Consider the following 16,850-nt stretch of genomic DNA (forward strand, 5'->3'; position numbering starts at 1 on the left):
GTAATTGGGGGCATGGCTCTTACCTCGAAAATTAGGCACTACTTTTGGATCTCATGACAGATTCAATGTAGATGAATTAATTTCACAAAAATGTTTAATTTTCTAAACTAATAAGAATTCCTTATTCTTACTCTAATTATATCAATGAAGTTTGAAGAATGATACCTGAATAATTTTCCTAAAATCAGCAAACCTACCACATTACCATGGTTGTTGGCACAATTTAACCCCAACACATAAATGTTAAGACCAAATTAAAAGTCTCAATCCCCACATAATCATTCCATTGTGTTCCATGGAGTATTCTTCAACAATATTAATTATAATATGGGAATGAGGGTAAAAATTTCAATATATTGATCAAGTGATCAACTACTAGTTTTTGGAGCAACTTCCAAATTTGTGTTTTAAGATAAGTTCGCAGAAGATAAATAGAATATAGCTTTTTTCACTACTGCGGTAGTGTAATCATACTTGATTTTCAAATTAGTAATAATAATGCTTTAATTTAGCATCTTTTAATCATTCCTACTTGCACTACTTGTCTCTATTTATAAATAAATTTAATTTTTGCTTTCTACATTTATTATGGTGGAATACTATTGTAATCCCCTGCTTTTTCATTCTCAGCTATAGTTACATTTTACGTAAACATTGCTATCTTATTAAAAATATTGACGTAATATTTTTTTTCATGAGACTAATTATAAACCCAGGTAACCATCCATCAATGAAATAAATTTGTTATCTATAAATATAATTCAGATATGTTTGTCCTATTTTGAGTGACTTGTATCTATAAACATAATTACTTTAAAGTTATCTACCATGTCAATAACATTATTTTTTTCGTTTATTTTCCAAGAAGAAACAATAGTTTAATTTCTTGGTACTCCATAATGACAAGTTATAAAAGAGATTAGAAAACATATTGTTCTGACATTTTATTTTTGGTTGGCTAGTTATCTCTAAAGAAGTTGGACAAAGAGATCTAATACAAAGTCCCTAGAAGTATTTGCATGCTTCAAACCAAATACTCATCAAAATATGGTTCCAAACCCTAAGCCCCAAACCATTTGTCCTTGTAATTAATGTAACACCCCAATTTTCATACTTTTATTAGGGGTGATTTAGTTGCCCAGAACGGGTCGTTCCCAAACTGGAACGGGCCGTTCCAAACTATTAAAAAGGCCTATAAACCCTAGATTGGAATGGGCCGTTCCCAAACTGGAACAGGGCATTCCAAACCACCAAAATGTCCTAAAACCCTAGTTGAGAACGGGCATTCCAAACATGACCGTTATAAGTTAAACTCAACTCTAGAACGGGCCGTTCGGGTTTAAGAACGAGTCATTCTAGATGCGAATTTAACACATGATGAAATGATCCAAAACGGGTCGTTTTGGATCTGAAACGGGCCATTTTGGCCGCTTCTGACATCTATAAATAGTAGACTCTAGCATTGCTTCTAGACACACTCTCGAAAAACCAAGGAGAACCAAGAGAAGGAGATCAACCAAATTTTGCTCTAGCTTTGTCTTTTGCTTATCCGGGTAAAGGAGGAGTGAGAAACCTCGCTCGGGGGTGTGGGAATAATTGTTGGTAGTAGGATTGGCCCCAATCCCTTGCCTGATGCATGCTTCTAAGAATAGGAAAAATATTAATGTTTTCTATTTTGCTTTCTGATTGATCTATTGTGTTCCTTGTTGGATGTGATGTGTGAATATGTGATTAATTTTGAGAATAAATATGTTTTAATATGAATTAGAGTGCTCCATGGGTTCCTACGGGAAACCCTATGAGAAACAAGAAAATTTTAGATGTTTTCTGTTTTGACTTTTGAGTATTCTATTGTGTTCCTTGCTAAATGTTGAGCATGAATGTATATTTAATTTTTAATTTGAACATGTCTTGATATGAATTAGAGTGTTCTATGGGTTCTTGTGCGAAACCCTATGAGGAACAATTATGAGTATGATTATGAGGCAATGTGAAAAGTGAATATGACATGATGATGATAAGAATCTCCAAATGATAATCTTATGAGTATGACTATGTGAAATATGAACAAATGACATGAGATATGATGTGAATGACGTGCTATTGTGAGCACTATGACTATGAAAATGTGAAACGTGATGAAATGAGATAAGACATGAAATGCCATGACAAGTAAAGTGATGAGTCCATGAGTTTGTGAATGTGTGACATGCATTATATGCATCTATGTGAAGGGTAGATGTGGAGTACACCGTTAGGGAAGGCCCTCCTTATGTAACAGCTTGAGGGAGTCCTAAGGGATAATGCGGTTTGAATGTCTCGATTCCACCCGTTTGTGAGCACGAGACATAACTTGCGCAGCTTCGCTATCCTGACCAGACCCTAGCAGTACATCTTTCTAGTTGAGAGCGTATGGGTAGATCCCTACATGTACTCCTAGACTATCCTAGGTGTGTTGTTTAGGCAGCACACCAACAATATGTGATTATGAGACACGTGACTGGCGCCACATGCATGCATCTATGAGTCGAGTCCATGACATCATTACATGATGAATGACTGTGTATGTGTTACTATTGTATGTGAAATTTGAATTTGCACTTGATTAATGTGTAGCTATGACTATGCTTGTATGATTTGTGCGTGTGTTGCCTAACTGTTATTTCTACATTTGGAACCGAGTGAGATGTTTCTCACTCCCTTGTTGTTCTTTGTATGTGTTTAAATTGTGTTGCAGGTGATCATCAGCATGAGGATGTTGGTGATGAGTCTTAGGCTTCAGTTGGACATGCTCTGATAGGATATGTGACATCGGGGCATAACTAGGCGTAGTTAGGATTTCATTATTGTATTTGTTTTGGAAAAACTCATGTTTCATTTTTTTCTCGCATTTGACCATGTTTTAAGTTGATGAATGTGAATTCTCTACTCTTATGTTAATGGAACTACTATTTTAATTCTAAAGATTTTTAACCCAATAAGATGTTTTTATAATTATTATATATGTATGTTGGGGTAGATGGTGTCACAATTAGCAAATCCTTATATATCCAATCACAACATGTAGATACAAATGAACACAAAACACCTAATTAGGATCCCAAATTCCAATAAAATCATAAATAGCCCTTCAACACAAAATACATGTAGATTCATCATTTGAATGTCAGATATTATCGCAATCGACGAGCGAATTGATGTAATAATCACAGTGTTGCCTCCGAATATACCTAAGCTCGAATGCATAACTTTTTCGAACCAAAACCGTTGAGTCTGCCTCTCTCCGTCAATGAATCTATGTAACGTCTATGTGAATTGAATGCTCATGCTCATGGTAGTAGCGTGGAGAATTTTGAGCAAAGAAAATGCTTTAACGAAGAATAAGTTCAAACGTGTCCTTTTTTATTTTGAATTTAACTTAACATTTTTATTTTTATTCTTTTAACAATAATAAAAATATTTTAATTGAATTGGTCACGTGGTTGCATAAAGAGCTGGCAATGACATAAATAGGTATTTGAAACATTTTGGCAGTTTTAAACTGCAAAAAATTTCACTTTTTTTGTGGAAGTTATAATAACCTCTAGAAATACAACATGTTTTGGCAGTTTATTGAAATCGCTAGAAAAAAAACTGCTACTAATTAATTAATTTTTTATAGTGCATATAGAACATAGGTTTTGTCTTTGGCATCTTTGCAATAATTTCAAAAAGAAATTTGGTGGAGGAACACTACTTAAAATGATGGGTATAACACCCCAAATTTTATAAAATTATATTAATAATATGTAGTATATTTTAATGTTTTAATGTGTTTATTAGAAAGATTTTTAATATTATTTAGTTATTTGACATGAGCTTTTTTTTTATTATATATAAAACGTGTTATTTTTACTAAAAAAGGATAAGTATGTTTTATATTATTTATCTATTTTATTTGAGTTCTACTTTAATATAAAGTATGATTTTTAATTAATATTTGATATGAAACAGGTTTTTATGAAATGTATTTTATTAAAGTTAATTATATGTTATTTTAATTAAAAAAGAGGAAGTGTATTTGATTATTTTAATTATTTTATAAAAAGGAGAAGAGAGGATGTAATAGTAATTTTTATTTATTTATTATTATTATTATTTTAAGAGGGAGTTGTCAGGAGTTACATTTCACATTCTCATTTTCTACTTATTTCTCTGCTACGCGCTCTAAAAACTTAAGAGAACCAATAGGAGGAGATCACCAGGGAACTGTATGTGCTTCATCTTCTGCTCATCCAAGTAAGGGGGAGTGAGAAACCTCACTTGGAGGTGTGAGAATATTTGTTGGGTAGTCAGATTGGTCCCCAATCTCTTGCCTGATGCATGCTCTTAGGAACAAACACTTTTTAAATATTTTCTATTTTCTATTTTCATGTTTGAGTTTTCTGTTGTGTTCCTTGATGTTTGCTAAGTGTGAATGTGCATTCATTTTCGAGAATAAATAAGTTTTGATATGAATTAGAGTACTCTATGGGTTCCTGTGGGAAAACCTATATGAAACAATTAGGAATATGATCTCTTGATAAGAATTAAGGTAAATTATGCAAAATTGAGTACGAATTCATGTTTTGGTTGTTATTTGGATTGTACCGATTGACTTGTTTGAAAACATGCTTGACGTGAAAGACGTAAGATTTTATGCGAGGTTAGAAATGTAGGTTCGTTGGGGCGTCAGGCGCGAATTCATGAGTATAGGGACAAAGTTCCCCAAGACTCTCGCGTCGGGCACGTGTTGAGTCCCGCCAGGCGTGGGTCCCTTGGACGACCTACGTTGGGCGCGTGGAGAGTTGCGCCAAGCAGGCTTCTCTGCTTTAGGCGCGATGTTTAATTTGGTGGACACACTCAGGGCACATTGGGCATGTTGCTCCGCTTTTGGTGCAACGTTTAGTATGTTGGGCGTGAGTTGGGGCATGTTGGGCATGATCCCCATGATGTTTTGCATATTTTAAGCTATGTTTGAAAATGCTAATAGTGTAAGAACTACCTTATTATTGTGTTAATGCAAGTGATGTGTTTCTATAAGCATGATGAGGATGAAAATCTCTTATATGTGACCTTGTGACTATGAGTATGATAATGTGATATGAGAACAAGTGACATGATGAGATACGACAAGTGAAATGTTGAGTCCATGAACATGTGAATGTGTGACATGCATCATATGCATCTATGTTACGAGGTACGATATGGAGTACACTGTCAGGGAAGGGCCTTCGGGTGAAACATCTCAAAGGAGTCCTAGGGGATAACGTAGTTTGGAAGGCCTAGTTCTGCCCGTTTGTGTGCATGAGACGTATCTTGCATGGCTTCACTGTCTCGACGAGACCCTAGCAGTACATCCTTCTAGTTGAGAATGCACAGTTGAGCCGATATGTACTCCTAGACTACTCCAGGTTTGTTGCTTCGACAACATACCACGTGATATGTGATTATGAGAACGTGACTGGTGCCACATGCATGCATTAAAGGTCGAGTCCATGACATCATTGCATAATGAATGATTGTGTGTGTGATATTAGCTATGCATGGATTGTATTTGTACCTTGTGTTATGATTATTGTGTGTATTGTCTAACATTTATTTCTACACTTGAACATGAGTGAGATGTTTCTCACTCCCTTGTTTATTTATGTATGTTTCAAATTGTGTTGTACGTGATCATCAACATGAGGATGTTGGTGATGAAGCTTAGGCTTGTAAATTGGGCATACTCTGATAGGACATGTGATATCGGGGCATAGATATGACTAGTTTAGGAATTTTATTGTCTTTTAATTATTTTTGGAACACTTTAGTTTCATTTCCTTTGTAATTTCCGCAAATGAATCATGACTATGTTACGAATGTGAATCCTTTACTTTTATGTTATATGAAACATTGTTTTAATTAAGAAAATTTTATTGATCTAGGATTTATATGATATATTTATTATCTATTTATGTTGGGTAGAGGGTGTCACAATTGGAGCAACTAAGAACTTATTTTGAGAAGAGGGAGGAGAAATGTTTCAAATAAAAGAGATGAATGAACAAGCTTATGATTGACTTAACAATATTCCTAAAGTATCTTGGTGTAAGCATGCCTTCTCTCACTACCCTAGGTGTGACATCTTAATGAATAATTTGAGTAAGGCCTTCAATGATACATCATTGGCAATAAGAGATAATCCCATAATAATGTGAGTGGATTAGATGTTAACTAACACATTGATTTGCCACTTTAAAGGAAAAGTTGGACAAATTCAAGGGTGACATAATGCCTAAACCAAGGAAAATACTTGATAGAGAGATTAAGGTGGCAGGTAATTGGATTCCAACTCGGGCAAGAGATATGACATTTGAGGTTAACCATATTCTTTGGAATGAAAAATTCATCATAGATGTGGACATGCATTATTGTTCATGCAACTTTTGGAGATTTGTTGGCATATCGTGTAGACTTGTTATGGCTATAATAAGTTATACAAAAGATGCACCAGAAAAATATGTGCATAGATATTACAATAGGGAATCATATGAATTATGTTATTTACAAAAAAAAAATATTCCTAATAAATGACCAAATTATGTGGCCCAAAACTCATGGTGTGGAAATCCTGCCTCCTAAATAAAATAGGGGTATTAGGAGGCCTAAAAAACTAAGGAAAATGGAGCCTAATGAGATTGCTAATCCCTCAAAGCTATAGAAGGTTATCAATCCTTACAACTAAAGAAGATGCGGGAAAAATGATCATAATAGTAGGAAATGCACATTGTCACCACTTACTACTGAAGGTACTACAAAAGCACAACTTACTCAACAAATTTAGAACTAGTACTGTTATCAAAATTGCACAAATAAGATTAGTATGACCTTTGTGATTCAGTGATATTAAAATATGATAATTTACATGCTTTTTGTTTGAAAAATGTGTAGGGAGACTAGATATGCATTAACACACCCAAGACCAAAACTGAGGAAGCTTAAAAAGATTACAAAATATGAACCTACTACAATTCCTCCATTTGTTGTATTTGCTTAACAAAAAATTAATTTCATGCCAAGAATTTATGACTTGGTTGCTGACCACATGAAGACTATGGATGTGATGCCAAATATGGGTGAAAGTAAAAAAAAACGATTTGAACAATACAAGCAATATCGCACCAAATTAATAAGTATTCTTTAACTTGTATACCATATGAGTGACACATGAATTTGGTCTGTTGTTTCAAACTTTTACTTTGACCTATGTCTTATAACTATTAGATTCAATGCATGCTCAAGTAATTATTGACCTGGTTATTTATTTTTGAATAATTATAATTTGATAAATGGTTGAATATATTCAACAAGTAAATATATTTTATATTGTTCACATTCTTTTACATGAAATATAAACAAGGACAAATGACATAAAATGAATATTAAAAATAACTAAAATAAATAGTTAAGCATCTTTAGGAGACCAAAATGATAAAATATAGGTTAAAAAATCATAATTACTAATTAACCTATTTTGAGATCAAATTAAATCACATATTAATTCAAATAGTTTGCATTATAGTAATTACAACAATTGATCTAGATAATTACATATTAATAAATACATTACACATTTTGAAACTAGAATTCCCACACACACACAAAAAAAAATACCAGAAAGAAGTTTTAACTTCAATATTTTTCTTTGTAAGTTTATCTTCGTCCAAATAGAAAAATAAAGCTAGAAATACATTAATCCCTTAAACAAAGTTTTACATCATTGTTTCACGCGAACAAAATACACATAAAACCAAAATCATAACCCAACAAAATTACAATACAAATTAACCATGCTCCTATTTCTTTTATCAAACAACTTGTTTATTTTTCTTTTTAATCATTTTTTCAAAATTTTTCTAGTTTAGACTTTTGTAATATCTTCTTCAACTCCTCATTACTCTTTCATACAAATCATCTTTGATCTTTTATTTTATTCACATCTCAACAATTTTATTTTTCACATTCATCACATTTCAGTTTCACTTCCTGTGATTGTTCTTCAATGCTATAATCTTCTTCTTCGTCAACATACCTATTCAACATCAATGTAAAAACCTATCGAAAATAATTGCAATTTTGCTATTTTTGTCACCGAACCAAAATAATATCGTTTTATAATGACAACATAAATATTTATTTTAACGCGACTTAATCTCTGATGTGGGAAACCCTAATTTTTTTTCCAGCATTCTTTTTGCACTTGGTAATAAGATTTTCCTCATTTTCGCAACAAAATATTGACATCTAAACACGACGATTCATGGACTAGATTAAGGAGAAAGAATAACATTTTGATTTTTCCCCTCAATGTTGTCATCATTTTTCACCAGTTAGGTTTCTAAAAAAGAAGGAAGAGGATGGAGTTCTAATTTTAATAAGACATTGTCACATGAGTTTTTTATTTTGAAAAAAAATGTTGTAATTGCATGGAGTTTACTAGTGGAGTTGACGTGACTTTTCGTTAGCTAATTCAATAGTTAATAGAGACAATTTAACTATAAAGAATACAAAATATAATAAATTTTATAGGTATTAAAAAAGAAAAAAAATTATAGGAACCAAAAGTTCAAAATGAATATATTATAGAGATTTCAAACATATTTAAGCTTTTAATTTTATATAACCGATTATTTTGATCACTTTTGTATAAAATATTATGTTTTGTCATCTTTTAACAAAATAAATTATTTATTTTAACTTGAATAAACATACATCGCATCTTAAGCCTTCAATTTTTATATATTAAACACAAATTACTATTTTGTGTGAGCACATTTTAAGAAATGTTTTACAACGTGAAAAATTTATATATATATATATATATATATATATATATATATATTCTTTTTTTAACTTTTTATTTAATTAAATTTTTATTTATCATAACTATTTATGAATTAAATATTATTATTTTAAAATATATTTATAAATAAATTAAAAAATTGTATTACAATATAAATTATTTATATAATTTATATGTTAAAAATACTTATTTATATAAATTTTAATATAATTTATATATTCAAACATAATATTTACTTATATATTATAAAAGATGCTTATTATAAAACTTATTTTGTTTGTTTAATGTCACCATAATTATATTTTTATTTATATTATAAACAACAGCTAATTACATGTTTTACTGCACCTTGAAAAAAATTGTTTGGCATTTCCTGAAGTAATATATAAAGTAAATTTCCATTTCAAAAAATTGAAAGGCGAGATTATAAAGTTGAGTATATATATATAAAAATAAAAATAAAAAAGCACCCAGCCCAAATCACCTTAAACTTTAAAGGCCCATGTAATGTAACAGAGATCCAAATCGAAGGAAACCCTAGTCTCTACCAACACTATATATTTCATCCCCTTCTTTCCAAAACCCTAGTTTCGTATATCTTCTTTCACACACGCAGCTTCTAATCGAGAAATCACTGCGCTGCAATGGATTCTGGCGTGCAGAGTTGCAGCTTAGCCGTGTTAATTCTCCATGATGACGAAATCCCCATCACTGTTCGTCTACTCTCTCCTTCTAACCCCTTCGTTACTACTCATTTTATTGCAGATCTCAAAATTTCTGCGTTTATTTTTGGTTTTTCAGGCCGAGAAGATCAACGCTTTGTTGAAGGCCGCTAATGTCTCCGTCGAGTCTTACTGGCCCAGTCTCTTTGCCAAGCTTGCCCAAAGTAAGAACATTGAAGACCTCGTTTTGAACGCCGGTGGTGCCGGTGCCGCCGCCGTTGCCGCTCCCGTCGCCGCTGCCGGTGGTGGTGCCGCTGCTGAGGCCCCCGCCGTTGAGGAAAAGAAGGTACTGATTTTATTATTAATATTCTGCGTCTGGTTTGGTGTCCACGAATGTTTAAATTTATTGGACTTTTTTCTGTGAACCAATTAATGTTGAGCTTTTTTAGGATTCTAGTGATTTGCGGATATTATGGAAAATGTACGAATATGATCTTAAGAAGTGACGCGCTCATGCTTAGTTAGGTGTTTAAGTGGTGAAGGCCTCGATCTTCTTCATTGTTTAGGAGAATAATAATAATAATAATAATGATTCCATATTTAGAAAATTATGTTTTCAAACATGAAAATAAGCTATATGGATGCAGTTAGGTTAGGATAATTGTTTGCTGCGTAAACATCTCTATCATTTTATAATTTGTAAAATGGCTTTATCATGGTAAGAAATCGTCAATTGTTGGACACAATTAGATTTTTTGTATTTTGTTTTCTCTATTTTTCTTGAATGTGGCTTGTTGCTTTTTGTCCTTGGTTTTTCCCATAACTGTTTACTTGAGCAAAACCAACCATTAATATAAAACAAGAGTTAATTTCATTTTTGCTTTTTTTTTTTTAATTTATACTTGAGACTTCTGAATGATGAATGTCAAAACCAGTAAATCACCTTTTAAGTAACTGTATGTATTGTATGAAACTATGAACATCTGCACTTAATAAAAAGGATTATAACCTTGCAATCAGTGCTCTAAAGAATGGGCAGGGTTGAATTTACTGTTTTTCTAACTCTAGTTCGAATGGCTAGGATTTAATGTCTTACGGTGGCAGCATCTGCTGCATAAAAGATTGATACCTCTGTTTTTCTTAGTGATGTGTTTCCTCTATTTATCTTGTCTTGTCAACTTCTACTTATTATTTTTTGAACTTCGAATTTGTGTTTGCAGGAAGAGGTGAAGGAAGAAAGTGATGATGACATGGGATTTGGCTTGTTTGATTAGTTTTTTTTTTATAGTTTGTTCTAGCCAGATTTTGAGTCTTTAAATTGAAACTTGTTTTGTTCTATAAAATTTTTATTATTGAAGAGATTATTAGTCAATTATCTATCATAATTGTTGAGTTTTGGTGTTTCCTTAATATATTTGTGGCAACTCAATTTCCAAATGACTTGTTTATTTTCCTATCATCATTGTCATAGAAAATATGGTATGTCTCAAGTTTAAAATGCTATCCAAATGACATATTCAACGATACACCAGTTCGTTAGTTTTTGTGGGGTAATTTTAGGGCGATTTACTATGAAAGTGACTACCATAAAATGTTTATTTAGTATTTACTGCTAGCCATATTTTTCTTAAGTGAGAAAGTGCTATTTTCGTCCATTTTAATCTTTCTGAACCAAGTACAAACTTAAATTATTGAAAAATGAACTACGTTTGTTTTGGCGTGTTTTGGGACTGGAGAGTCATTGGTATCGAGACTGAAAAAGAATGTTAAACGAGTCACTTAACTTTAATCGAGCTGCCTTTGTGGGTGGCATAGTAATTCAGGATGTCACATTATTAACCCTCAAGAAGCCTTTCATGCCGAGAATGAAAAGAGATATAACTATCTACTATCGGCTGATACGAGTAAGAGTAAGGTTTCTATTAATTCGTCATATCATGAGTATCTTACTCGGTTAAAGATAAACGTGGTAATAATGGAAGGAGACTCTTCCTCAAAGGGTTCTCATATTGGGAAACGCTTTATCTGTTTTCTTGTCGTAGTTAACGTTTTCCTTTATGTTACCTGCTTACTTCAGCTGTTTTCAATGACACGTTGTGTATGCCCGGTCCAGCGACGGAAGCCCCAATTATTGCTTTCGATGTGGATGCATAGATGATGAACAATTCTCGCTCAGTGACAGAAACGTTGCCCACCGACAAATGATTCTGTGGGGGCCTGTTGGGGGAGCTTGCTCGTTGAGACAGTGCGTCTCAGAATTTTTGACTAAAATTATATTAAAAAAAAAATCCAGATAACACCTGTACCAATTTATTTACCCAAGTAGACTTGTTTACTGTTCATGTTCAGAATTTGGTAAAGAGATTGCATGTATGATTGTGCTGAAGATGGAGTTCTCAAATCTACTTCAAATAAATTTGTAAAAAAAATTTCTGAAGTTGTTACAAATAAATGTCTTCTGTCAATTATGTTTTCTTGTGGGGTGATGTGTGCAGGATTTGATACATGCTGATAAGTCTCTCCATATGATCGCATGGAAGTTGCACCAGTTTCAAATGTTGTGGGAGTCCTTTGTTGTTGATGGGTCATTGGATCTTGTAGTAGTTGTGGCACAGATAGAAAGTAGATGAAATTGGCCATGTACCATTCCATGTATTCTCGTGCGTGAAACAATGGCCCTTGCATTGGATGACCCATCAATGTATGCTCACGTCTATTATTTCATATGTCAATCTATTGAGCATGTCTTGTAACCCAATTTTCATCTTGTCTTCCCCTCATGTCAATTTTGTGCAGGTGATCCAAATTTTTGAGTGGAGAAGGGACATCCTGGAAAAGACGAAATTGCAATTTCACTCTATTGGATTGATGTCATTCAACAATTGCAAAACAAATGATGGAGGTACATGATGTCCATAGTTGAGCATCTGTATATGCTTGCATGGTATTGTTGTTTCCAAAGCTTGATATGGAGCCCATAAAAACTAAAAAAAAATATAAACTTTTTTAGTTAAGATAATATGCTAAACAAAAGAAAATACGAAACAAATAAAACTTTGATTTTGAAGAGTTGCCTAATCAGCTTGAATGTGATCAAACCTTGATCTGTATCCGATAACATCATTATGAGGTACATTTTGAAAGTTTAATACTCTACCTTCACTCCATTTACAGACTGAAGGGAATGTTGGTGGTACCCTGGAAATAGGCGCAATATATGGCATGCGATGCCATGCCCAAGATTGTAACAAAGATGCACAACCACCCATTGTTTTGCTGGTAACATCTGTGGCTCTACACATTTCTTTATATAACATAGCCAAACAAGCAGATCCCCAACTATATCGCTTTGTTCTTCTAAGATTTATTAATAAAGATAAATACATAAGATGTACCTTATTGCCTGTTTTGTCGGACATCAAAACACCTCCTATTAAACCTAATATATATGCCCTACAATGTGCATGAAGTTGTTCTTGAGATGGTTCCTCTGGTAATTCTAATATATTTTCTCTCAACCACTTTAACTTAATTATAGAGCCAATTAGTGTCTCACCTTTAACTGGCACGATTCTGAGATACGTGGAACACATATCCTCCCTGATGGAAGAGCATGGGCTAAAGGCCCAACCACTAGAGCAATGGCCAGGAGGTTACTTGAAGATTTGACTGCTTCAGAGCTTAGTGGGCCCAATGGGCTTGGTGGGCCTAGGGTGCTTCTCACTTGGGCTTTAATTGATTGAACACCATGTCTAATTGTATTTTCTTAGTATAGGAATTTACTTTGATGTTGGTCTTGTATTTTGACCATAGATTAGGGTTTAGGTGTCTTGGGCTTAATTTTGGGCTTCTTGAGCTTTGGGCTTTTGATACCCAATATTGGGCTCATTCTTCTTCTTATATTTTTTCCTATTCATTGTATTCATTAGACCAATGTATTTCGGTCATTAGATTAGGATTATATGAAGAATACATTAATAGGAGAATTAGGTTTCATTTATGCATCATTTAGAGGTAATTTGAGATGAATTTGAGTCACATGGATGGCATGTAGTAGTTCCGGCCATGTGAGCTCAAATCCACTTCAAATCACTCCTAAATGATACCTAAATGAAGGTAGCAATCCGGTTTAAGCATGTGAGTGGCCAAAGTTTGAATTTCAAATTCAAAATTTGAAATTCAAACTTGGCGCCAACTATGCCTACTTGGTTGCCGCCAACTATTCCTACTTGGTTGCCGCCAAGCTTGACCTAATTTTCCTCCTATAATTGTATCTCTTTCCTTGTAAAAACACTTTTGAATATATGAGAATTTCTGAACAATTACTTCAGCTAATTCCCTCAAGAGTCACCGAAAATTCCAAGAGAGAAAACCTAAGAGAATGCCTTCAAAAACCTTAGGAAAACCTAGTTTTCCTTCCCTTTGAAGTGTGCAATCCTTTGAGTTCATGAGCTTGGATGCTTCCTTCTTCCATTTCCGCAGATTGTTCTTCATCTCCACGAGTTCTTCAAGTGTGTTACTATCTCCATTGAAGAAGATCCGAGCCTAGGAGGAGTTTAGGAAGAGTTTGAGCTTCACTCCTACTACTCACCTCCATCACTCCCAGTCATATAATGTTGAGCCAATGACTGGTAAACCATCAACTCTTAGGCCAAGTTGAAGTACAACATCCTCCAATGTTATCGTGCACTCCGCTGTTAGAAAATGGAAGGTGTGAGTCTCAGGTCTCTATCTTTCAACCAAAGTTGTGACTAATGCGTGATCCACCTTCAGATGTCTAAGGTTTGCAACCCCAGAAAAATCAACTTCCTCTAATATAGGAACAATTAGAGGGTGGGGTTCTGGCATTTAATGACAATAAGAGTAAATAATATTATCAGTTTCCTGTAATGATTAACAAAATTAGTATTAATTTGTTACAATTTCATTGAAATTTAAAATAAATAACGATGAGTTCAACATACTGTTGTACCAATGAATGCAGACCTGTGTTCACTTTGCTTCTACAACAACATTTTTTGTATTTGATAAGTGAAAATCGAACAAAAAAATAATGTCTGAGTTTTGATATTTGATAAGTGAAAATTGAATCAAAAAACAATGTGAGTCTGGTATTTATAGACATCAGAAGTCTCCAGAACGGGCAATTCCGGATTTAGAACGGCCAGTTCTGATTCCATTCAGCTTGTGTTAATTTTGAATCTGGAACTGGCCGTTCTGCAATCAGAACAGTCCGTTCTGATCCATTCGTCATGTGTATATTTGTTCATCTGGAACGGGCTATTTTGATTGTAGAACGGTCCGTTCTGAATCCAGTTTTTTTCTTCCTCAGAAACGAAAATGCAAAAATAAATAAATAAATAAATAATATATATATATAACCCTGCTCAGAATTCGGTTCTCCGAGAACTAAATTCTGAATGTGAACAGTAAATGAGTCTATTTGGGTAAATAATGTGTAATAAATATTTTTTTGATAATTTTTTTTAAAAAAAATAATATTTCAGAAAAAAATTTTGTGTCTCATTTAATTTTTGCTGACGACACTCTTCTGTTAGGTAGTTCAAAGAGGAAGAAACTTCTGTCAACTCATGCCAATTTTGAACTTACTCTTTAAGCCTCTGGACTTATTAGTTTCAGCTTTTTGGATGATTCAATTGGTCAATATTTTTAAAATGCACGTTTGGAACAGTCTAGGGAGATCTTAGGCCCTGCAGCAGAATAGAGAAGATCTAATTGTTTTGCTCTGTCATGGATTTAGGAGAAAATATTGACCAATATGGAGGAGTAGAAGGAGAAATTGCTCAATATAATTGGGGAAGGGTTGCTTATCAAGGCCTTTATTGAAGTTAGTCCACTTTATAAAATGGAAATAGTTAATGCCCCTGTACACTAATTACATTTCAAATAATTATTTTCTTAAAAATAGATAATATTTAATAATTTTGGTGGTTCCAAACTCTTAAAACATACATTTAAAAAAATGAGCAATAAATTGAAATCACTTAGTTTATAAACTTCTCTAAAGTGATTATTTTAAAAATAAATTTAACCAAGCATACATCTAAATAAGTGGAACACAAAGTTCACTATTTTCATTTTCAAAAAAAATGAAAATAAGCATAAAAGTTTGTTTACTTTTAATTTTAGTTTGAAAATGTTTTCAAAAAAAGTCCAAATTGAAAATAAAATATTGTCATTTTCAATATTTTCTGCACTTTTGAAAACATAATAACATGTAATTATTACATTTTTTTTTACAAACTTGTTTCTAAGCTTGTAGCCTTGCATACATAACTCAATAGACTTGATGTTTTTTATATATGTAATTCAATCGATTTGTCATATATTTTCTTTTGTGTGCAGAAAAGTCTTGTTTGATGATTATATATGCATTATATATTAATATTATTATTAATATTATAAGATTTATTTGGTATAATTGTATTATATAATTTTAATTACATGTTATTTATATTATTTAATTATTTTAATTAAATATTATTTAATACATATAATTAATATTTATTGTGATTAAGTTTTGGTTACTATGTTTTAAGATAAGTAGTATCAATCAATTAATTAATTATATATTACTTATAAAAGATAAAAATATATTCCATTTTGAAATACAATTACTGTTTGTTAGATAATAATTTATCCATTTGATACAAAAAATATAAAGGATATTTACATGTTTTTAGAGTAAAATTCACCTATTATGAGATGAAAGTATTTAAATAAAAATAATTATAAGATAGAGTAAAAAGAGTGAAATATTTACAAAATAAAAATGAAATTTATTAAAAATTCTGTGAACTTTTATTGAAAATAGTCAAACTAAACATGTTTTCTAAATTTTAAAATTAAAAAAATGAAAATTATTTTCCAAAAATAGAAAATGAAAATAAAAAATATTTTCTAAAACATAAACACACCCTAAAATTTTATAAAGGTTTTCTAAAATATATTATTTTCATACTTTTAAAAATGTGAAGCTTGTGATCATTATTAACAATTTTTTTCCTTAAAAATATTATTATCAATTCATTCCCAAATTTCTAACAAATACCCTTTTTTTCATAATTTATTATGTAAAAGCTAATTTTTTATTATATCTAAATGAAATTAATTATCTAAAAACTATTTTTCAACAAATTTATCATAATAAAAATTCATTTTAATTATATTAAATTTTATACATATAATAATAATAATAATAATTACGTTGAATCATTAAACTTTGAGTTAATTTCTCATGCAATTCATCATGAATCCAATTTTAAAACACATTGAAATGTTGAAGCCCGTGAAATAACCAT

The 16,850-nt window shown here is 32.0% G+C and overlaps 1 protein-coding gene across 1 annotated transcript; it reads left to right on the forward strand.

Moving 5' to 3' along the window:
- Nucleotides 1-9,419: 9,419 nt before the first annotated feature.
- Nucleotides 9,420-10,938, forward strand: LOC109797369 (large ribosomal subunit protein P1). The gene is made up of 3 exons (XM_083076939.1): nucleotides 9,420-9,579; nucleotides 9,668-9,874; nucleotides 10,749-10,938. Exons 1-3 carry the CDS (start codon nucleotides 9,511-9,513, stop codon nucleotides 10,800-10,802), a joined length of 330 nt encoding a protein of 109 aa, XP_082933065.1. The 5' UTR covers nucleotides 9,420-9,510; the 3' UTR covers nucleotides 10,803-10,938.
- Nucleotides 10,939-16,850: the final 5,912 nt, after the last annotated feature.

Source organism: Cajanus cajan, chromosome 6, assembly GCF_000230855.2.
Source record: "Cajanus cajan strain Asha chromosome 6, NIPB_CcT2T_4, whole genome shotgun sequence".
NCBI classification, from domain to species: Eukaryota; Viridiplantae; Streptophyta; class Magnoliopsida; order Fabales; family Fabaceae; genus Cajanus; species Cajanus cajan.